This window comes from Cupressus sempervirens, chromosome 11 (assembly GCF_028749045.1).
Source record: "Cupressus sempervirens isolate cs-2001-9-10 chromosome 11, ASM2874904v1, whole genome shotgun sequence".
NCBI lineage: Eukaryota > Viridiplantae > Streptophyta > Pinopsida > Cupressales > Cupressaceae > Cupressus > Cupressus sempervirens.
This window is the reverse complement of record NC_143128.1, coordinates 102,126,152-102,141,425: the sequence shown is the minus strand read 5'-3', so window position 1 is coordinate 102,141,425 and position 15,274 is coordinate 102,126,152. Positions and strand designations below refer to the sequence as shown.

Here is a 15,274-nt window from a genome sequence, read left to right as displayed (position 1 = left end):
TTTTCATTGCCCTTTTTTATTTTTATTTTTTAAAAAGTTTATCGGAAAAGATAAAATTGAATTTAATGCATTCATTAATGGAAGTGTTAGAAAAATGATTATTTAAAAAAAATAATTATATTATTTTTGTTGAAGAAAATTGAATTTTTTCATTGCCCTTTTTTATCATGAGCCAATAAAGTTCTTAAAAAATTGTATTTTTCAATTCCAAAAAAAAAAAAATGCAAATTAATAAACTTTTTGCAAACATTAGTATATCAATAAAAATTTTAGATTATAGAACTAATATATAACTTAGTGATTCCTTTAATTTCCCTGCCAAAAGCAGGAACACAAATCCACTCACTAATATGGACCGACGACGCTTTCTACTTTTTCCTCGAAAAGGAAAAATTTGTATGGAGTTGAAGCTTAAGGGTTCGTCTTTTTCAGGTTTGAACTTGTGAATCTCAGTTTAAAACCCTGAGCAGATTTTGATGCCAAGCAATGAAACCCAACATAACTGCAGATACAATATGCAAAACGCTGATCAAATCCAGCAATGGCAGATGGAACTCCTTGTTAGAACAGGCCCTCCACAGGCTGGGCTGCAGAAGCCTTCTCCATCCGTCTCTGGTAGCACAAGTCATCATTCCAGGCCTCCAACACCACCATGCTCTGGCCCTTGGCTTCTTCAACTGGGCTGCTCAACAACCAGGTTATTCTCACAACTCTGCTTCTTATGAAGCTCTAATTCAATCCCTTAGAAATGCAAAGCAATTCAGAACAATAGAAAAAGTTGTAAAACAATTGAAATTACAGAAGGTAGAGTTGACACCATCTGTTTGTACTGCAATTGTCAAAACCCAGATACAACAGGCCAATAAGAGTTTAGATGCATATAGGGCATACAAAGAAATGAAGAGTTTGGGGCATAGACTGGACGCGGGTCTTTGTAATTCTTTGTTGGGGAGCTTTGCTTCAGATGGTCATGTTGATTTAGCTCAAGATTTGTATTCTGAAATGAAGTCTGAGGGTGTAATGGTCAGTGCAGTTGGGTTTGGGATCTTCATTGGGAGATTTTGTAGGTCAGCAGACCTTAAGATGGCACTGGAAATCATAGGCAGTGCTAAAGGAATCAATTTTCCATGTTTTAGGGGTTCAATTATTGCTACATTGGTGATCCATGGGCTCTGCCAGGGTTCTAGGATTGATGAAGCTTGGTGGGCGTTAGAGGAATTGAGGGCTATAGACTGTAAGCCTGATTTCATTGCGTATCAAATTGTAGTTGAAGCTTTTAGGGATTTGCATAGGTTTGATGAGTCACAGAGAGTGTTGAAGCAGAAGAGGAAGCTGAGTGTAGCTCCTCATGCACATGAATACAGAGAGTTTATATTTGAACTTGTTGCCGAGAAAAGGATTAAGGAGGCCCACGATATAGCAGGGTTGATTAGAAGAGCAAACTTTCCTTTGGAGGAAGATGTTTTTAATGTCCTTATTGGGTCACTTTCCAGCATTGATGCAGATGCTGCATTGGAACTTCTTCAGGCAATGGTAGCTACTGGCCATATTCCTAATAGCCTTACTCTTTGCAATTTGGTTCAGGGTCTTTGCAATAGTAGGAAAGTGGATGAGATTTGGCAGTTGTTTGAAGACTTTGCACGAAAGGGATTAGTTAAAGAGATTGCTACTTACAATTTTATGCTTTTTTCACTCTGTAAGAGTGGGAAAGTAAGGGAAGCTTACAAGCTTTTGGAAATAATGAAGACTAATGAACTCTATCCTAATGTTGAAAGCTATAATACTTTGATGGATGCTTGCTGCAAAGCTGATCTGTTGCGTCCAGTTAGAAGGCTTTGGGATGAAATGTTTAGGGAAGGTTGCCAGCCAAATGCTCAAACTTATAATATTCTCATCGTAAAGTTTTCAAAGGTGGGGGAGGTTGAGGAGGCTGAGAGGCTTTTTCATCAAATGTTGCAGGAGGGTGTCACTCCAGATGAGCTCACATATAGATATCTAGTTGATGGGTTAACTAGTGGCAATAAATTAGATGGGGCTCATCAGATTTACAAAGATTACTTGAAGAGTGTATTGGCTCGAGATATGCCTGCCCCTATCAAATTCGTCAGTGATCTTTACAACTGAAGTGAGCTTGATATAGTTTCTGGTATTTCATTGTCAGTGAAATTGTGAATTCGTGGGAGGAGCAATGGTGGGTCCCTACAAGAGTTAGTGTAATTGCCAACCGAGGTAATTAGACCCAGTGATATTATGTTATTTCCTTTGCACTCACAGCTATATCGTTGAACGGAAACTATTTCTTGTAAGCTTGAGAGTCTAAACCACTGCAATTCTTGTTTTAGAAGTTGTTGGCATAGCCGCATAATTTTAAAATTTGAAGGTGGTGTACAAGCCAGTGCTTAACCCTCTTTAGGTGTCTAAAATACAGTTTTTGGAACATTATGGACTAGGTTTCCATTCCATGGGCTACAGGTTTCATTTAATACTTGATGTTGGGTATATTTGAAACATGATAGGTCAGGTGTTGAAGCAGTTGGGTACTCTGACATACAATGCATTGGAAACTCTGTTGGTATATGTCATATTCTACAAAGCATTTCTAATTGTGGGAGACAATTATGGCTTTTATTCACATGAGATTTTGTCTCCCATGTTGAGGAACATTACTCGAATAATTCTTTCTGGTCTGTCTCATTGATAAGATAATAAGCTCACTGTAGTCCTTTCTTTCTTGATTGCCATATTGATAAGGTATTGATCTCATAAAGAGCCCTTGCATAGGAGAGTTCTGTTGGTCTTTACTTTCTCCTCTCAAATTAGAATTACCACCTGTCGCCTAGTTCAATGATTTGGACTTATACAACTGGACGAGCAGATATTTAGAGCAATGCTACTGAAGGTATCTTTTAGGAGTTTTTGTTTCTCACACACTGTTTCTTATGTATGGAAACTTGTTGAGGCCTCGGGAGCTCTATTGAATGTTTAAAATGCACTATAAGAAAATATTAATTATGCATTGTCTTTCTATAGGTTGGATCTTCCGTCTGCTTTGGGGTCAAGTTGGAAGCTTTGCTTGACTTTGGATCCAAGTTTTGTTCATGGGTCCATGACTGTCAATGGCAATGATTTATCATGGGTTCACAGCTGTCAATGACAACGATTTATCTTTCCAAGGGATTATTTGCTTACTGAGATTATCAAAAGGAGACCGTACATAATTGCACCAAATGCATCTTTGGCTGATAGCAGAAGTAATAGATAAAAATCGAAAAGGATCCTTGCAGCTTTGAAAGAATGATGACGATTACCTGATTATTGGCCTTCACAATAGCACAATTTGAGAGTTGTAGATGGAGCTGCGTGAACTTAGAGATATGGTATAGTTCTGTACATGAGGAAAGTTGCCTCAATCAAGGTTAATTTACTCATCCTACAACAACAAGATCTCAAATGTCTTCTTTTAAACCTCCTCATATTGCACTTCAGAATAAAAAATAACATGAAATTTGAAAAGGATAGGAAGTTAAGGATGTTGAAGGGTGGGTTTCAGCAGGTTTTCGTACAAAGGTGAATTTGTTTTCTTATAATTATCATAAGAAATAAGCATTTATATTTTTTCTGGAAGTGGTGGCTTTGAAATAAAAATCAGTTTTCTTCCAACAGAAAATGACCACTGAAAATGGAAACTAGATTAATAAAAAAATCAATATCAAATGTTAACAAAAACTTATTTATTTATTAAAAAAATAAAAAATGAAATACAATTCAAGTTTTGGCTATCATGTTGAAAAAATAGATAACAATATGCACTTTGCATGTGCCTTATGATGATAAATATATCATATGTGAGATAATCTTTGTGTTTCAAACCCTCTTAGGCTACACTTAACGCCATAATAGAGAAAGCTTACACACCCGATACTATTTTACAATGTTTATCAAGAAAAGTAACCTAAACCCAACTTTTTAAGGTAAAACTTTAGACATAATGTATTGGCACAGATGCCATATGATCAAGGATGTTTTTCCTCCTTATAAGATGAATCCTCGGTTTCTTTTGGTGTTCCATTTGAACAGAAGTATTTTGTCAGGACCCTGTTATATACCAAAAGAAATCGTCAGTCCCTTTTATAAGAACATCTTTCTTGTATTATGTTTTTTGTAGTTAGGTGGTTACCTCTTAATTCGTGATTGGCCACCAGGACTAATGCATGTCACATTGAAAAACAAATACCAAGAATTAGCACTGGTAATATATGAACACAAATATTTCAATTGAAAATTTTCATACATAAAATGTTGCTAGTATAAGCAATATCCTAATTGCAAATCATTGGTTACCTGTATCTCTGATACTATGCAAAAAAAATCCAAAACCTTGACTGTATTCATGGCCTATCTATTAAAATTAGTGCTAAATAGGCATTCAAAAACAGAAAAAGCAGTTAATGAATTTATCTATAATCAATTTTAGTTGCTGCATTTAAATGGAGTCATAGTATATTCGTTGGAAAGATGTCATTGGTGTTTGTATATCTTATCAAAGTTTCTTCACATGAAATAACGGGTCTCTTTCATGTAGTTTAACTGATCAACATAATCTATATAGATTCATAACTTTGAAGAAATCAATTTTAGATACTAAGAAGAAATCTCAGTTTTGATATGAAGCAGGACCGTTAGCTCAGTGGATCATGACATCTTCTTTGAAATAAGGATGGTGCAGTGAAGTGACTTTGAGTTAGTTTGAAGAATATTGTTCCATTCATTTTTACCAACGCACCCGGACTTGCTTTTTCTTAGTGCTTTTCAAAAGCTACTTAAGGGGGCTTCACATCCTAAATTATTCAAAATTTCAAACAATTTGGTAATACTCTCCAATAATACAAACAAACATTACTGGAAAGGCTTAAATACGTCACAGATATTGCTTCTTTCAAAATAAAAATAAAAAACAAATTCAAACCTTTTAGATTTGTAGTCTTCTTGTGTGGGTTTTTTTGCTTCCACTGGTTTTTGGGTTTGCGGTTCCTCTGTATATATAGGAACATTTTTAACCTGTATACAAGAACAGAGTTAAAGAACATTACACTCTGCATATGTTATCCAGAAAATAGATGAATTTTGATATTTGCTTGTTCAGGACAAATATTTAAGTTGAAAATCAATCATTGATCTCAAACACCAATATGTCATCTGACTCATCTTTGCGAAATTTTTTAAAATTAATTCATATGTAGTCTAGTAACAGAAGTATTCTGATGCCATTTGAATGACAATTCTACACATGTAGAGCAAAACGTAAAACCATGTATTGATCTACAGAACAATGCAACTAATCAAGTAAATAGATATAATATGTGCACTTCATTATGATATCACTTACTAATTTTCTGAACTTGAGTACGTAAAACAATTCCATATAGCGCTGAGTCTGGCATCGTTCACGCTTTGACATGTATTTCCAGAAATTGTACACAGCAGCCAAATTTACCAACTTCTGTGCATAAATTTGCCAGGTGTAGCTGCAAAATGGTCATGAAAAGTATAGGGATACTCTGTATTAGTACTTACCAAATTGCTATAGTACTGTTGATAATGTACAGTACAACAGTATCTCCAATGCAAAGTGTCATCAATAAAAGAATAAATAACGGGAGAAGTTTATACATAAAATAAACAAATAGTATCTGTTATACTAGAGAGAAATGTCTAAATCACGAAACCCATGTTTATGTTTAGTTCAATTGACCATTATCAATGTCTGCGATTCAATTAAAAGTATTATGAAACTGAATGTCAGTTGCTACTGAACCAATGTCTATTACCTTTCATATATGCGTTGGAGCCCTGCATCTGATACATTGCTCCAATAATTTTTCTCTTGTTTGCATCTCTCAAAGAAGACAGCAATCTTGTTACTATTTTCATCACCATTATTGGGATCAATGTGAAATCCGGAAACACCATCAATAATGATCTCAGCTGGACCTCCTTTTGATGTAGCGAATGTTGGAAGGCCACACGTCATGGCCTCAATGACAGTAAGACCAAAGGCTTCATAAAGAGCGGGCTGTAATGCAATCACAGCAATCAATTGTATTAGTAGTCTCGTCACGACTAAACTCACTATTTATTTGGGACTAATTTTAGCAAATTCTATTAGTACTCTTAACCTAGAAAATCATAGCTCTCTTAAAACATTTTTTTTATGGTCTGGTTTTGCCACTTTGGACATAATATTGCTAGCAGAAATTAGCTGACATCTAGGCTATAGGCAAAACCCTTACAATGCTGATTCCAATTTTAAGAAAGCTAAAAATTGAATAGGAACACACCATAATAATAAATCTTAATAAGTACCATAAAGTGTCATTTAATCATTAAAAATATTGTTGCAACACTTCGAACAATTTTTGAAGATATTAGGCTAAGATCTATCAGTAGGGGTGTCAAAATTAGTCCTTTATAAAAATGATTAAATCTGAGAAATCTCAAAAGAGAGACCTGTATAAAAGCCCCTTTTGTGTCAGCAATATAGCGATACAGTTCTCCATTCCGTACTCTGTCTTTCTGAGCACATATCCATCTAAAGTCACCCTTCAAATCATACTTGTCAATAAGTTCGTGCATTTTTTCAATTTCTGCTATTTCTTCCCTGTCCTTCGATTGAGCGGCATTAATGAAGCCAGCAACCACAGCAAGATTTACCAGATTCCTCAACCGTTTGTTCTTTCCAAACCATTCTACCAGCCCTGTCATGTTCTTCACTCGGTCCAGCCTAGCCATGGAAAAGATGATGGGTTTCTTCCTGTCACTGAGAAAACCTCTGTTCACATAAAAAAACGAAATGTTACCTTTTGGGGCCAATTCTGTCCGGTTTTTTCAAAACCAAGTTTGAGTAGTAATTAAACTTAATGAAATATTGCTGACCAGAAAATAGAAAAATCACCTAAAAGTACTGCATCAGACAAATTATAAGAAAATAATACTTATATTTATTTTTCTATATTTTTAAAAGAACAATTATTCTAAACTTCTGAGGTTTTGTAGCATTTCAATTGAGGATGCATCACATGTGTTCAGCAGTTTGGTCAGGACTGAACAACAGATCTTCAATCGACTGGTGAAAAGAAGTAAGTCGACGTTGCTTCTCAGTGTAAGGGAAGTAGATGCTCATATCTGCTCCAGGTGATACAATGTTGAACTTGGGACTGAAAACATCAATGCCAGAAACCACCCTGTATTCCCCAGGAAGTGTAAAAGCTGCATGGCTTTCATATTGGCCAACAGTATCGTTACTGCATCAACCACAAAAACGGTGATCCAGTATTTAGTCACTTAAACTGTGAATAGATTCAATCCCAAATTCATGTATCCAAATTACAGTAACCTTGAACTGTATCACGGTTTAGGAACTATTCTGTGTTTCAAACTTAATTAATTTTATGAAAAGAGTGCATCCTATATGATAGTGGTAGAATATATGTACGACCTTCCTGCGATTTCCTGATATGTGCTAGTAATAATAAAATCAGCTTGATTCATTGCAAGAATGTCTGCTGTGAATTGACATGAGAAATGGTACTTCTCATCATATTTTTTCCAGTATATATCTGAATCTGCATATTTGGTCTTCTCCAACGCATGTGCAATGTTGCACTGGATCACAAAATAATGAAACAGTAAAGATTTATTGGCTTTGATGATCATATTTGGAAGGATAGAAAGTAATTGTCATCACCATGAAATCTAGCAGGCTTGTCAGAGATAACCCACCTGAATGACCCCCAGTTTCTTTGCAACCAAAGAAGCCACAAGATTTCCATCACTGTAGTTTCCAATTATAAGGTCTGGCTTTCCTTGCAATTCGGCAGTTATTTCCTGTGATGCATCCTGAATGCCGAAACGAGCAAAATATGCACAACAAATTCAAAATGATTGATGTATAATATAGAAGAAATGGAAGACTATGGACATAAGGTAAAAATGTCAATGGTGGGTTGTTAATAGCGAAGTCACATGCACATTTAGTCTTCAATGATTGATGAACTATAAAAATATCACCTCTGCAAACTTTTCAAGGTAGGGCCAGACATCAAATCGAGAAACCCAACGACGCAGAACCCCTTTTCCTGTTCTAAATGGTACTCGCAGTATCTGTGAATGTTGTGTATTAATTATCTTCTCGATTCTTTGGTTGCATTTAGTACCTTGTGCCTCAGGAATAAGCCGTGTTACCTAATAAAAAAGTAAGTTATGAAAGGGATACAAACTGATGCAATGAAAAAGTGACCTCTTTGGGATTCAGAAAAATGGTATTTCAATAGTTATACTTATTCTGCTTTATATAAAAAATGAACTAGCCACTGATAATCTATATTCCTAGGAGACTATGTGATAGAGTAGAGGATAGTTCCTTACCACGAGGATTTGAGGTGTAATATCCAATCCTTGCTGCTGTACTCTGAGCAGCATTTCCTCCTCCAATGCCTTAACTTGATCCAATATATACACAACCTGTCTTTCATAGCAATGTCTTAGTGCAGACATTTTATTACATGGTATTACTTGGTAAATAAGAAGAATAAATAAGAAGAAAAGTAATTTGTTGAAATTCTATAACTGCTATAAAGCAGGAGATATTGCTTTAATATGACATTGAAGTCCTAAATGCATTTTGCATTAGTTATCTTTTTAAGATCCTAGTCAATATGATTTAACGTCTGCGTTGGTGTAAGAACATATACGTAGGCATTGAAGTTCCAAGGGTTCCATTACATGTTAAAATGTTTAATGGTGCTTCTTAAAATAAAATGACCATCAAACCCTTGCATAAATGTTTTTCTTGAGTGCAAAATCCAGATGAAGATGTCTTTCTACAAACATGTGGATATCAAAATGTTGATAAATGAATACAATTAGGAAGGTGTTAATACAACCAAGTAGATCACTGGCCCAGTTGGTATAAGAGGAAAAATAATTTAGAAGGAAAGATTTACAAATAAACAGAAAAGTGTGAGTAGATCTTCTATGTTTTCAAGGAAAATTGAAACTATGCCTTAACAAACAATTTGTACCTGTCCACCAGTGTCGGGTAATCCCAAAACATCTGCCTGCCCAAAGTAGCCATGTGGAGAGAATATTACCACATTGAATACAGTGGGTATTTTTCCTAAAAACTTCTCCAAAGTAGTTGGATCTGGTGCCTGTATGATCTCCAAGAGTAAATGTATCATATCCAGAGCATGGGTTTTGTTGCCTCCCCATCCTTTTTCCAGTCCAATAGCTTGCAACCTGTGCACTCGTTAAATTGCAAAAGATCCAGTCTGAGAATGCTCATAGTATTTTTGTTAGAATGAATTGGATGAATAGTGTTATGGGTAGATGTTCTCTTAGGGAGTACATGAAACATAGAAAGACTCGTATTTAATATCTAACTAGCTATAAGAATAAATTTCCTTATTGTCTCTTCAAAAGTCTGCCATGAATTATGACCTTCAAGAATCAATTTGTCAAATACCTGCGATCAATCTCTTCAAATGATGTATCCTTTGGAAGGCTGGATAATATTTCTTCTGCTGTGCTTAAGGTTGATTGAAGCTTAGAAAGGCTGTTTATTTCCTCCTTTATCATGAATTTCTGCAAATAAAAACAGACGGATCAAAAAGATTGGTCATCCAATGTCATTCGTCAGTACAATGTGGATATAAGAACCTGCAAAGTTACCGGCCTTGAATAAGTAGGCTGAATAATTACGATACCACCATAATGAAACTTAATATTTTAACATATGTAGTAGCACGATTTTTTTGCGCACCTCAAGTACTTAAAAACCTTTGCAATAAAACTTCATATTTCAATAGAGGAAGTAGCACTTTTTTGTTTGCCTATCTCGATTCTTAAGGTTTAAAATGAAAGAGCTTAACTGGTTTAATGAGGAGACTGATGGTAGAAAGCCTGAAAATGTAATCTTAAAACCATTCAAATATACAAATCCTAAGAATATGATTTCAAATTGGACGGCCCTGTTATGGTATGCAATTGCACATCAGACTTCTAAAGATTACCTTATCAAATTAACATAATGAGGAGTTGCAAATTGTTCTACCTGTCTCCCATGCTTACACATTTGTAGGAAATCCAGCAAAGGCTGCATGCTTTCTCCATCATGATAGAGGCGAGATGAAAGATTCTTGCTTAAAAAATGTATTCCATCTCCAATTGAAGAAGGCCTGGTCATTCTAGGGAAGGATGCATTGAAAGGTTCAAAGTCCAGTTCTAATGCATAATCGTCCTTAGACCTGCAGGTCAACCACATTCAACACAACAAATTAGGCACAATGATGAAATAGCAGCGACAAACAATCATATATGGTATCTATCAAATTTTTCAATCTTTCTACAAAATTTCAGGTATACTTTTTTCTTTTATTTGTCTCCATCCTATTTTCTGTTTGAAACTTTTTTGACAAGTCTCAATTACCTTGGACCTTTATTGATATTTTAATTTTTTAATCTATTTGAAATGTCAGGGTACAGGTACAGGTACAGGTACAGTTAGATGGGTAAATTAATTGTAGTTCTTCGTGTTGGTTTATGCTTGAAAAATTCGTGGATGGGGGTGTAAATGGACAAAATAGAAATAGCAATGACTCGTGAAGAAATTATTAGAGTAAATCAGACATCCTAGATGCAGACTAGTGTTGAGAAAGTGAGGATTTCCAACCAAATTTGAGAATCCGTGACCTCCAAGGAGTGGCAGAGAGTCATCCACATATGAATTCTTACATTGTAGCAATCACAGGCCCATACAAATAGGTCTTCACGGCTTCTGCAGAAGTATCTGAACTCTTAAATCAACATTATGATTTTTTAACGAGTTTCATGATGCTCTTCAAGTTTTCTTTTTAGATGTTCAATAACTTTGTTGTTTGATATTGACACTAATACGCATCCTTTCAAATGAATCCCTCTCTTGCTTGTTTTGTCAAAAAGAGTCTATTCTCTAATTTTTCCTTATGGCATACAAAAATTTAAATTATACAACCATACTTCAATAGGTAGGCATTTCTCATATTTGCATGGCAATGGAGGCTTTAGGATAGAAGATCCGTGGCTTTCATTTTTGTCATCAGGTCACGACATGTAAAAGTAGATTTTGGAAGAACAAAATAAACATTCAAGCATGCAACCACAATTGTAGACACTGTTTATTAAATACTTCATATAATTTCAGTTCCTTACCACTCTTCATCTACAATGCATTCCTTTAGTTGAAGGTACTCAGCCACTGTAAGCTGCTCTATTGAAAGATCATCAACTTTTACTCGGACATACTCCCAAATTCCAGGTTTTTGTCGTACAGCCAAGCCAATAAATGGTGGAACTACAACAGCTTCCTATACATCAGTGATTTTTGGAATGAGACAACATATTTTTTTCAATGTACATTCAGACAGAAAATTCCAAAAAATAAACCCAAATATGCGCTGGGTTGAATATACCTGTGTGGACTGCAGCATCTGACCAAGCGTGCCTTGTTGAATCTTCTTCCTTTCAGCAGGGTCTTCTATGAAATCTGCAAATTCATTGTATAACTGTTGTGGCTGCATGATCCTTTTGCCTTGAGATGCATACCTGTAACACGTCATTGTGACCCTTTTCAGAATTCAATTACATCTAATTCTATCATTAACTCCCTCTGGTATATGCATCCGTGCAGCCTTAACCAATCTTAGCCACTGCCTCGATGTATAACACTAAGCTATTGTGGAACATCTATGTTATAAATTATAATTCAGCATATTGATGATAGTCAAGTGTAAAATTCTCTTATGTTGTTAATTAGAAAGACATATGCTTCTCGTCTGTTTGCAAGTAAAAGGAGGAGAGAAATTAAATTAATGCGGGAATATGAGTAAAGCAAATGCATACAAGAAATTATATTAATGTTTGGGAATGACCAATAACAGAAGTGTGATTGCAATAAATATGCCAATGAAAGTACAACCCAACAATCCTTAATTAAGCAAGCCTGTGAATTGCAAATTGCCGAAATTGTGCCTATTAGCTCTGTTTTGAACAACTATATGAGTTGGATGGAACACTACCTTGAAAAGCACCTTCGAACTTGATATCGATTTTGCCTCACTGCTTCTGGCAGCCTTTCTGCTATACTATCCGACCGTTGTATGGAGAGGGCCATTTTTCTTGAAGAACGTACAAGTTCTGCCCAACTTGAGGATGATTGTATTAGTCTTGAAAACAAACTTACAATCTTTTAAAGAGCAGATGGTCACACACTAGAACAATACACGACAACTTACAAAATGGTATCAAGGAGTTCCACACAACTTGAATTTTCGCCAAGGAATGATTATATAATTTGAAGGAATAGATGATCCAACTTCAACCAGATCAGGAGAATGCAGCTGATCAATCCTAAAATATGGACAGATTTGAAAATGGTGTATTAACTTCAAACTATTGCAAGTACCAAGAAACAGCAAGCTTGAAAGCAATTCTTGGAACGCTTTGGTTTTATAGTAAAATTATGTGTAAAAGAAACATGATTTAAGTCCATATCCAAACTCCAACTGTTGCAGTGAATATTCTCTAGTTTTAAAGTATTTTCCAAACATTTTTGATGAAGCAAAGGATTGCCTGAATAACCTTAAAGGAAAAATAATGAGACTCAGTTTTCCATATTCTTCACAAAGAATGTTATCAGAGAAAAGAATATAATTGTCAAGACAACAAAGATGTATTCTTTCCCAGTTCATATTTGAATAAGCTGCAAGCAATAGCAAAAAGCATTTGAGTCAAAGAATGAAGAAAATGGATAACAGAATCTAAACATGCTTTCTTAAGGCTATATGTACAGCCATTTCATAGCTGGATTTGGGTCCCCTTAAAATATGAGAAAATGAAAACGTGATGTGCAAAAACGGCATGTAGCTTGTCTTCAGATTGGTTTATGTGCTGTAGAACTTTTCTGGCTGATTTATGGAGGTATTTTGGATAAAATATATATGTGCATAATATTGGCATAAACTTTGCTTGCATGGCTAAATATGCCTTCCGTCAACTTGAATATTGTTTTCCAAATCTTTTCTTTTCATATTTATTGTAGGTGGGACTCAAATTGAAATCAGGGTATTTGCCATCAACCTTTTTGATTTACAAAACAATTCTTTTGGAGAAGATGATATAGATGTATTTCTCAAAAGAAATACGCTTGGTTGGTAGAGTTTCTACCTGGGGTGGTTTGAAAATTCTTGTTATCTGATAGAATATATAATATATCTGATAGAATATATAATATATGCTAGAGTCAATAACATATGCTAGAATGATGAGGTAATCGGGTTATAAATGAAATGGTCTTAACTAAGTGTTCTCAAGATGTATTCCTTTAGGTGAGAGACAATTCTTGTTTAAATGCTTTATAAATGTAAAATAATTAATTTTAGGAAAAAGTAAACTAATGAATGAAATGGAGAGTTTTTTTTTTTGAAATCTTGTTTGGAAAGCAAGAGGGGTTGGTTTTGGTTTGCATTTGTGTGCCTCTTTCATTTTTCATCCGATATTGTAAGAAGGTTGTGGGTTTTGTTAATCTTACTTGTATTTATTGTTAAAGTTTGATCAACTTTATGTGTTATAAGGTTTTTTTAATTTTAATCATTATTTTGTGGATGTATATGTTAATCAATGTAGATCGAACAATACTTTGTTTAATATCTTTTTTTGATCACAAAATTAGGTAGATGAATATCAATTTGATATGATTTGATTTCTATTTGCTATAATCTTAATATTGATATTAATATGAGATTATAATGATAGTAATAATTTCCTATAAATCAAACATAAACTAAGATAATGCAGTGTTGTTGAGATATATTGTGAGTCATTGCTATATCTTTATTTTGCATTGATTGATTTATGTACTTACAAGATACCGATATTGGTCTTCACACATATAAGATGTTTAGGAGACATGTTCTCATAACTAATCCACCTAATAACAAGTCTTCAACAATCATTAACAAATTGAAATGTATGTTGTGATAATCATAACTAACATGGATACATGACATGCTTTATAATTTTTATATTAACCTTGACACCCCCCCCCCCCCACACACACAAGTGTGTGTGTGTGTGTGATTATTAATTTACTAATTATTGATCATGCATTATGATAATCATAGCAAATAATCATATCAGTGTATGGAAAGGACATAAATCAAATGCCCAAGACCAATAGGCTACTTATGCATTTGATTTCATTGGTTAGAGTAATATAATCTAAGCTACAATCCTCTAGCACTCCCTCTTAGCTAGGGAGAACTTCTACCCATGATTTAAGCACAATTGATCCATTTATTGTGTGAGATAAAGATATCACCTTATTATGGTGTCAAAAGTTATGGCATATCCATGAATATATAGTCAAATGATATTCACCATACTCATTGTATCCATTATATTATGTGCACATGCATCAATTCACATGATGCCTAATATCCATGATGATTATCTTAGTAATATTATGACTACCCATAGATATCAAGTTTCATGATATCCATCATAATTTGTTATTACTTAAGAGATATTAACTATCTTGACATATCCACGATTATTAAGTCCATCGTGATAGTGTGGTCAAACATTATAAAGTTGTCAGCTTACAATAATAATCAGAAGTACAAGTGTTCATCATTGAAAGATTGTCACCTCTTAATGATGTTCATAGGGGCCCATGGAGTCACACACGTGGCAATAAGAGAGTTTACAAATAAAACATCTTTAGAATAGATTAGTACAACAAATTATTATTGTTAAGACTCAATCTCAGATGAATTTACATTTCTACCATACCAAGTTTACCTCTAATGTATTCGACCTTTGTTTTGGAGAGGGGCTTGGTGAGAATGTATGTCGTTTGTTCACCTGTACTAATATATCTCAACTAGATAACATTTCTCTTTGCCACGTCTCTAACATAATGATAGGGAATTTATACATGCTTTGATATTTCATAGAACACATGATTTACTAAAAGCTTTATACAACTCTTGTTGTCACAGTGAATGATAGTGAGATCTAACAATTGTCCAAACAATCCTACATAAGTTTTCTTAACCAAATGACTTCTCGTGCTCCCATAGATGTTGCAATGTACTCAACTTCTATGGAACTTTGTACAACTATAAATAGCTTCCTACTAATCTAGGAGATAATAGGTGACCCTAGTTGAAGCAACATT

The 15,274-nt window shown here is 34.5% G+C and overlaps 2 protein-coding genes across 5 annotated transcripts; one reads left to right on the top strand and one right to left on the bottom strand.

Moving 5' to 3' along the window:
• The first annotated feature begins 316 nt into the window (after nt 1–316).
• On the top strand, nt 317–3,624 carry LOC149528412 (Tetratricopeptide repeat (TPR)-like superfamily protein). 3 transcript variants are annotated; one of them, XM_089811440.1, is made up of 3 exons: nt 317–697; nt 850–2,229; nt 3,031–3,624. In XM_089811440.1, exons 1-2 carry the CDS (start codon nt 653–655, stop codon nt 2,122–2,124), a joined length of 1,320 nt encoding a protein of 439 aa, XP_089667566.1. In that variant the 5' UTR covers nt 317–652; the 3' UTR covers nt 2,125–2,229; nt 3,031–3,624. The 3 variants fall into 3 exon arrangements, with proteins under 3 accessions (XP_089667566.1, XP_089667564.1, XP_089667565.1); XM_089811438.1 differs by having other exon boundaries at nt 347–2,899; nt 3,031–3,516; XM_089811439.1 differs by having other exon boundaries at nt 354–2,229.
• Nucleotides 3,625–3,716: 92 nt separating this feature from the next.
• On the bottom strand, nt 3,717–12,516 carry LOC149528411 (sucrose synthase 4-like). 2 transcript variants are annotated; one of them, XM_089811437.1, is made up of 18 exons: nt 12,330–12,516; nt 12,114–12,239; nt 11,508–11,640; nt 11,248–11,402; nt 10,112–10,304; nt 9,524–9,642; nt 9,081–9,297; nt 8,425–8,520; nt 8,068–8,241; nt 7,780–7,896; nt 7,496–7,662; nt 7,077–7,301; nt 6,508–6,829; nt 5,829–6,073; nt 5,387–5,525; nt 4,967–5,058; nt 4,178–4,204; nt 3,717–4,095 (listed from the first exon to the last, which is right to left on the bottom strand). In XM_089811437.1, exons 2-18 carry the CDS (start codon nt 12,206–12,208, stop codon nt 4,014–4,016), a joined length of 2,598 nt encoding a protein of 865 aa, XP_089667563.1. In that variant the 5' UTR covers nt 12,209–12,239; nt 12,330–12,516; the 3' UTR covers nt 3,717–4,013. The 2 variants fall into 2 exon arrangements, with proteins under 2 accessions (XP_089667563.1, XP_089667562.1); XM_089811436.1 differs by having other exon boundaries at nt 12,114–12,231.
• Nucleotides 12,517–15,274: the final 2,758 nt, after the last annotated feature.

What these genes read in the sequence shown, in the direction of transcription:
- LOC149528412 (XM_089811439.1), top strand. Translation starts at nt 487, where the DNA reads ATGAAACCCAACATAACTGCAGATACAATATGCAAAACGCTGATCAAA.
- LOC149528411 (XM_089811437.1), bottom strand. Translation starts at nt 12,208, where the DNA reads ATGGCCCTCTCCATACAACGGTCGGATAGTATAGCAGAAAGGCTGCCA. An exon ending in TTTGAAGAGATTGATCGCAG is followed by an intron (nt 9,298 to 9,523) that starts GTATTTGACAAA and finishes ACGAGTGCACAG; the next exon opens with GTTGCAAGCTATTGGACTGG. An exon ending in TTACACCTCAAATCCTCGTG is followed by an intron (nt 8,242 to 8,424) that starts GTAAGGAACTAT and finishes CTTTTTTATTAG; the next exon opens with GTAACACGGCTTATTCCTGA.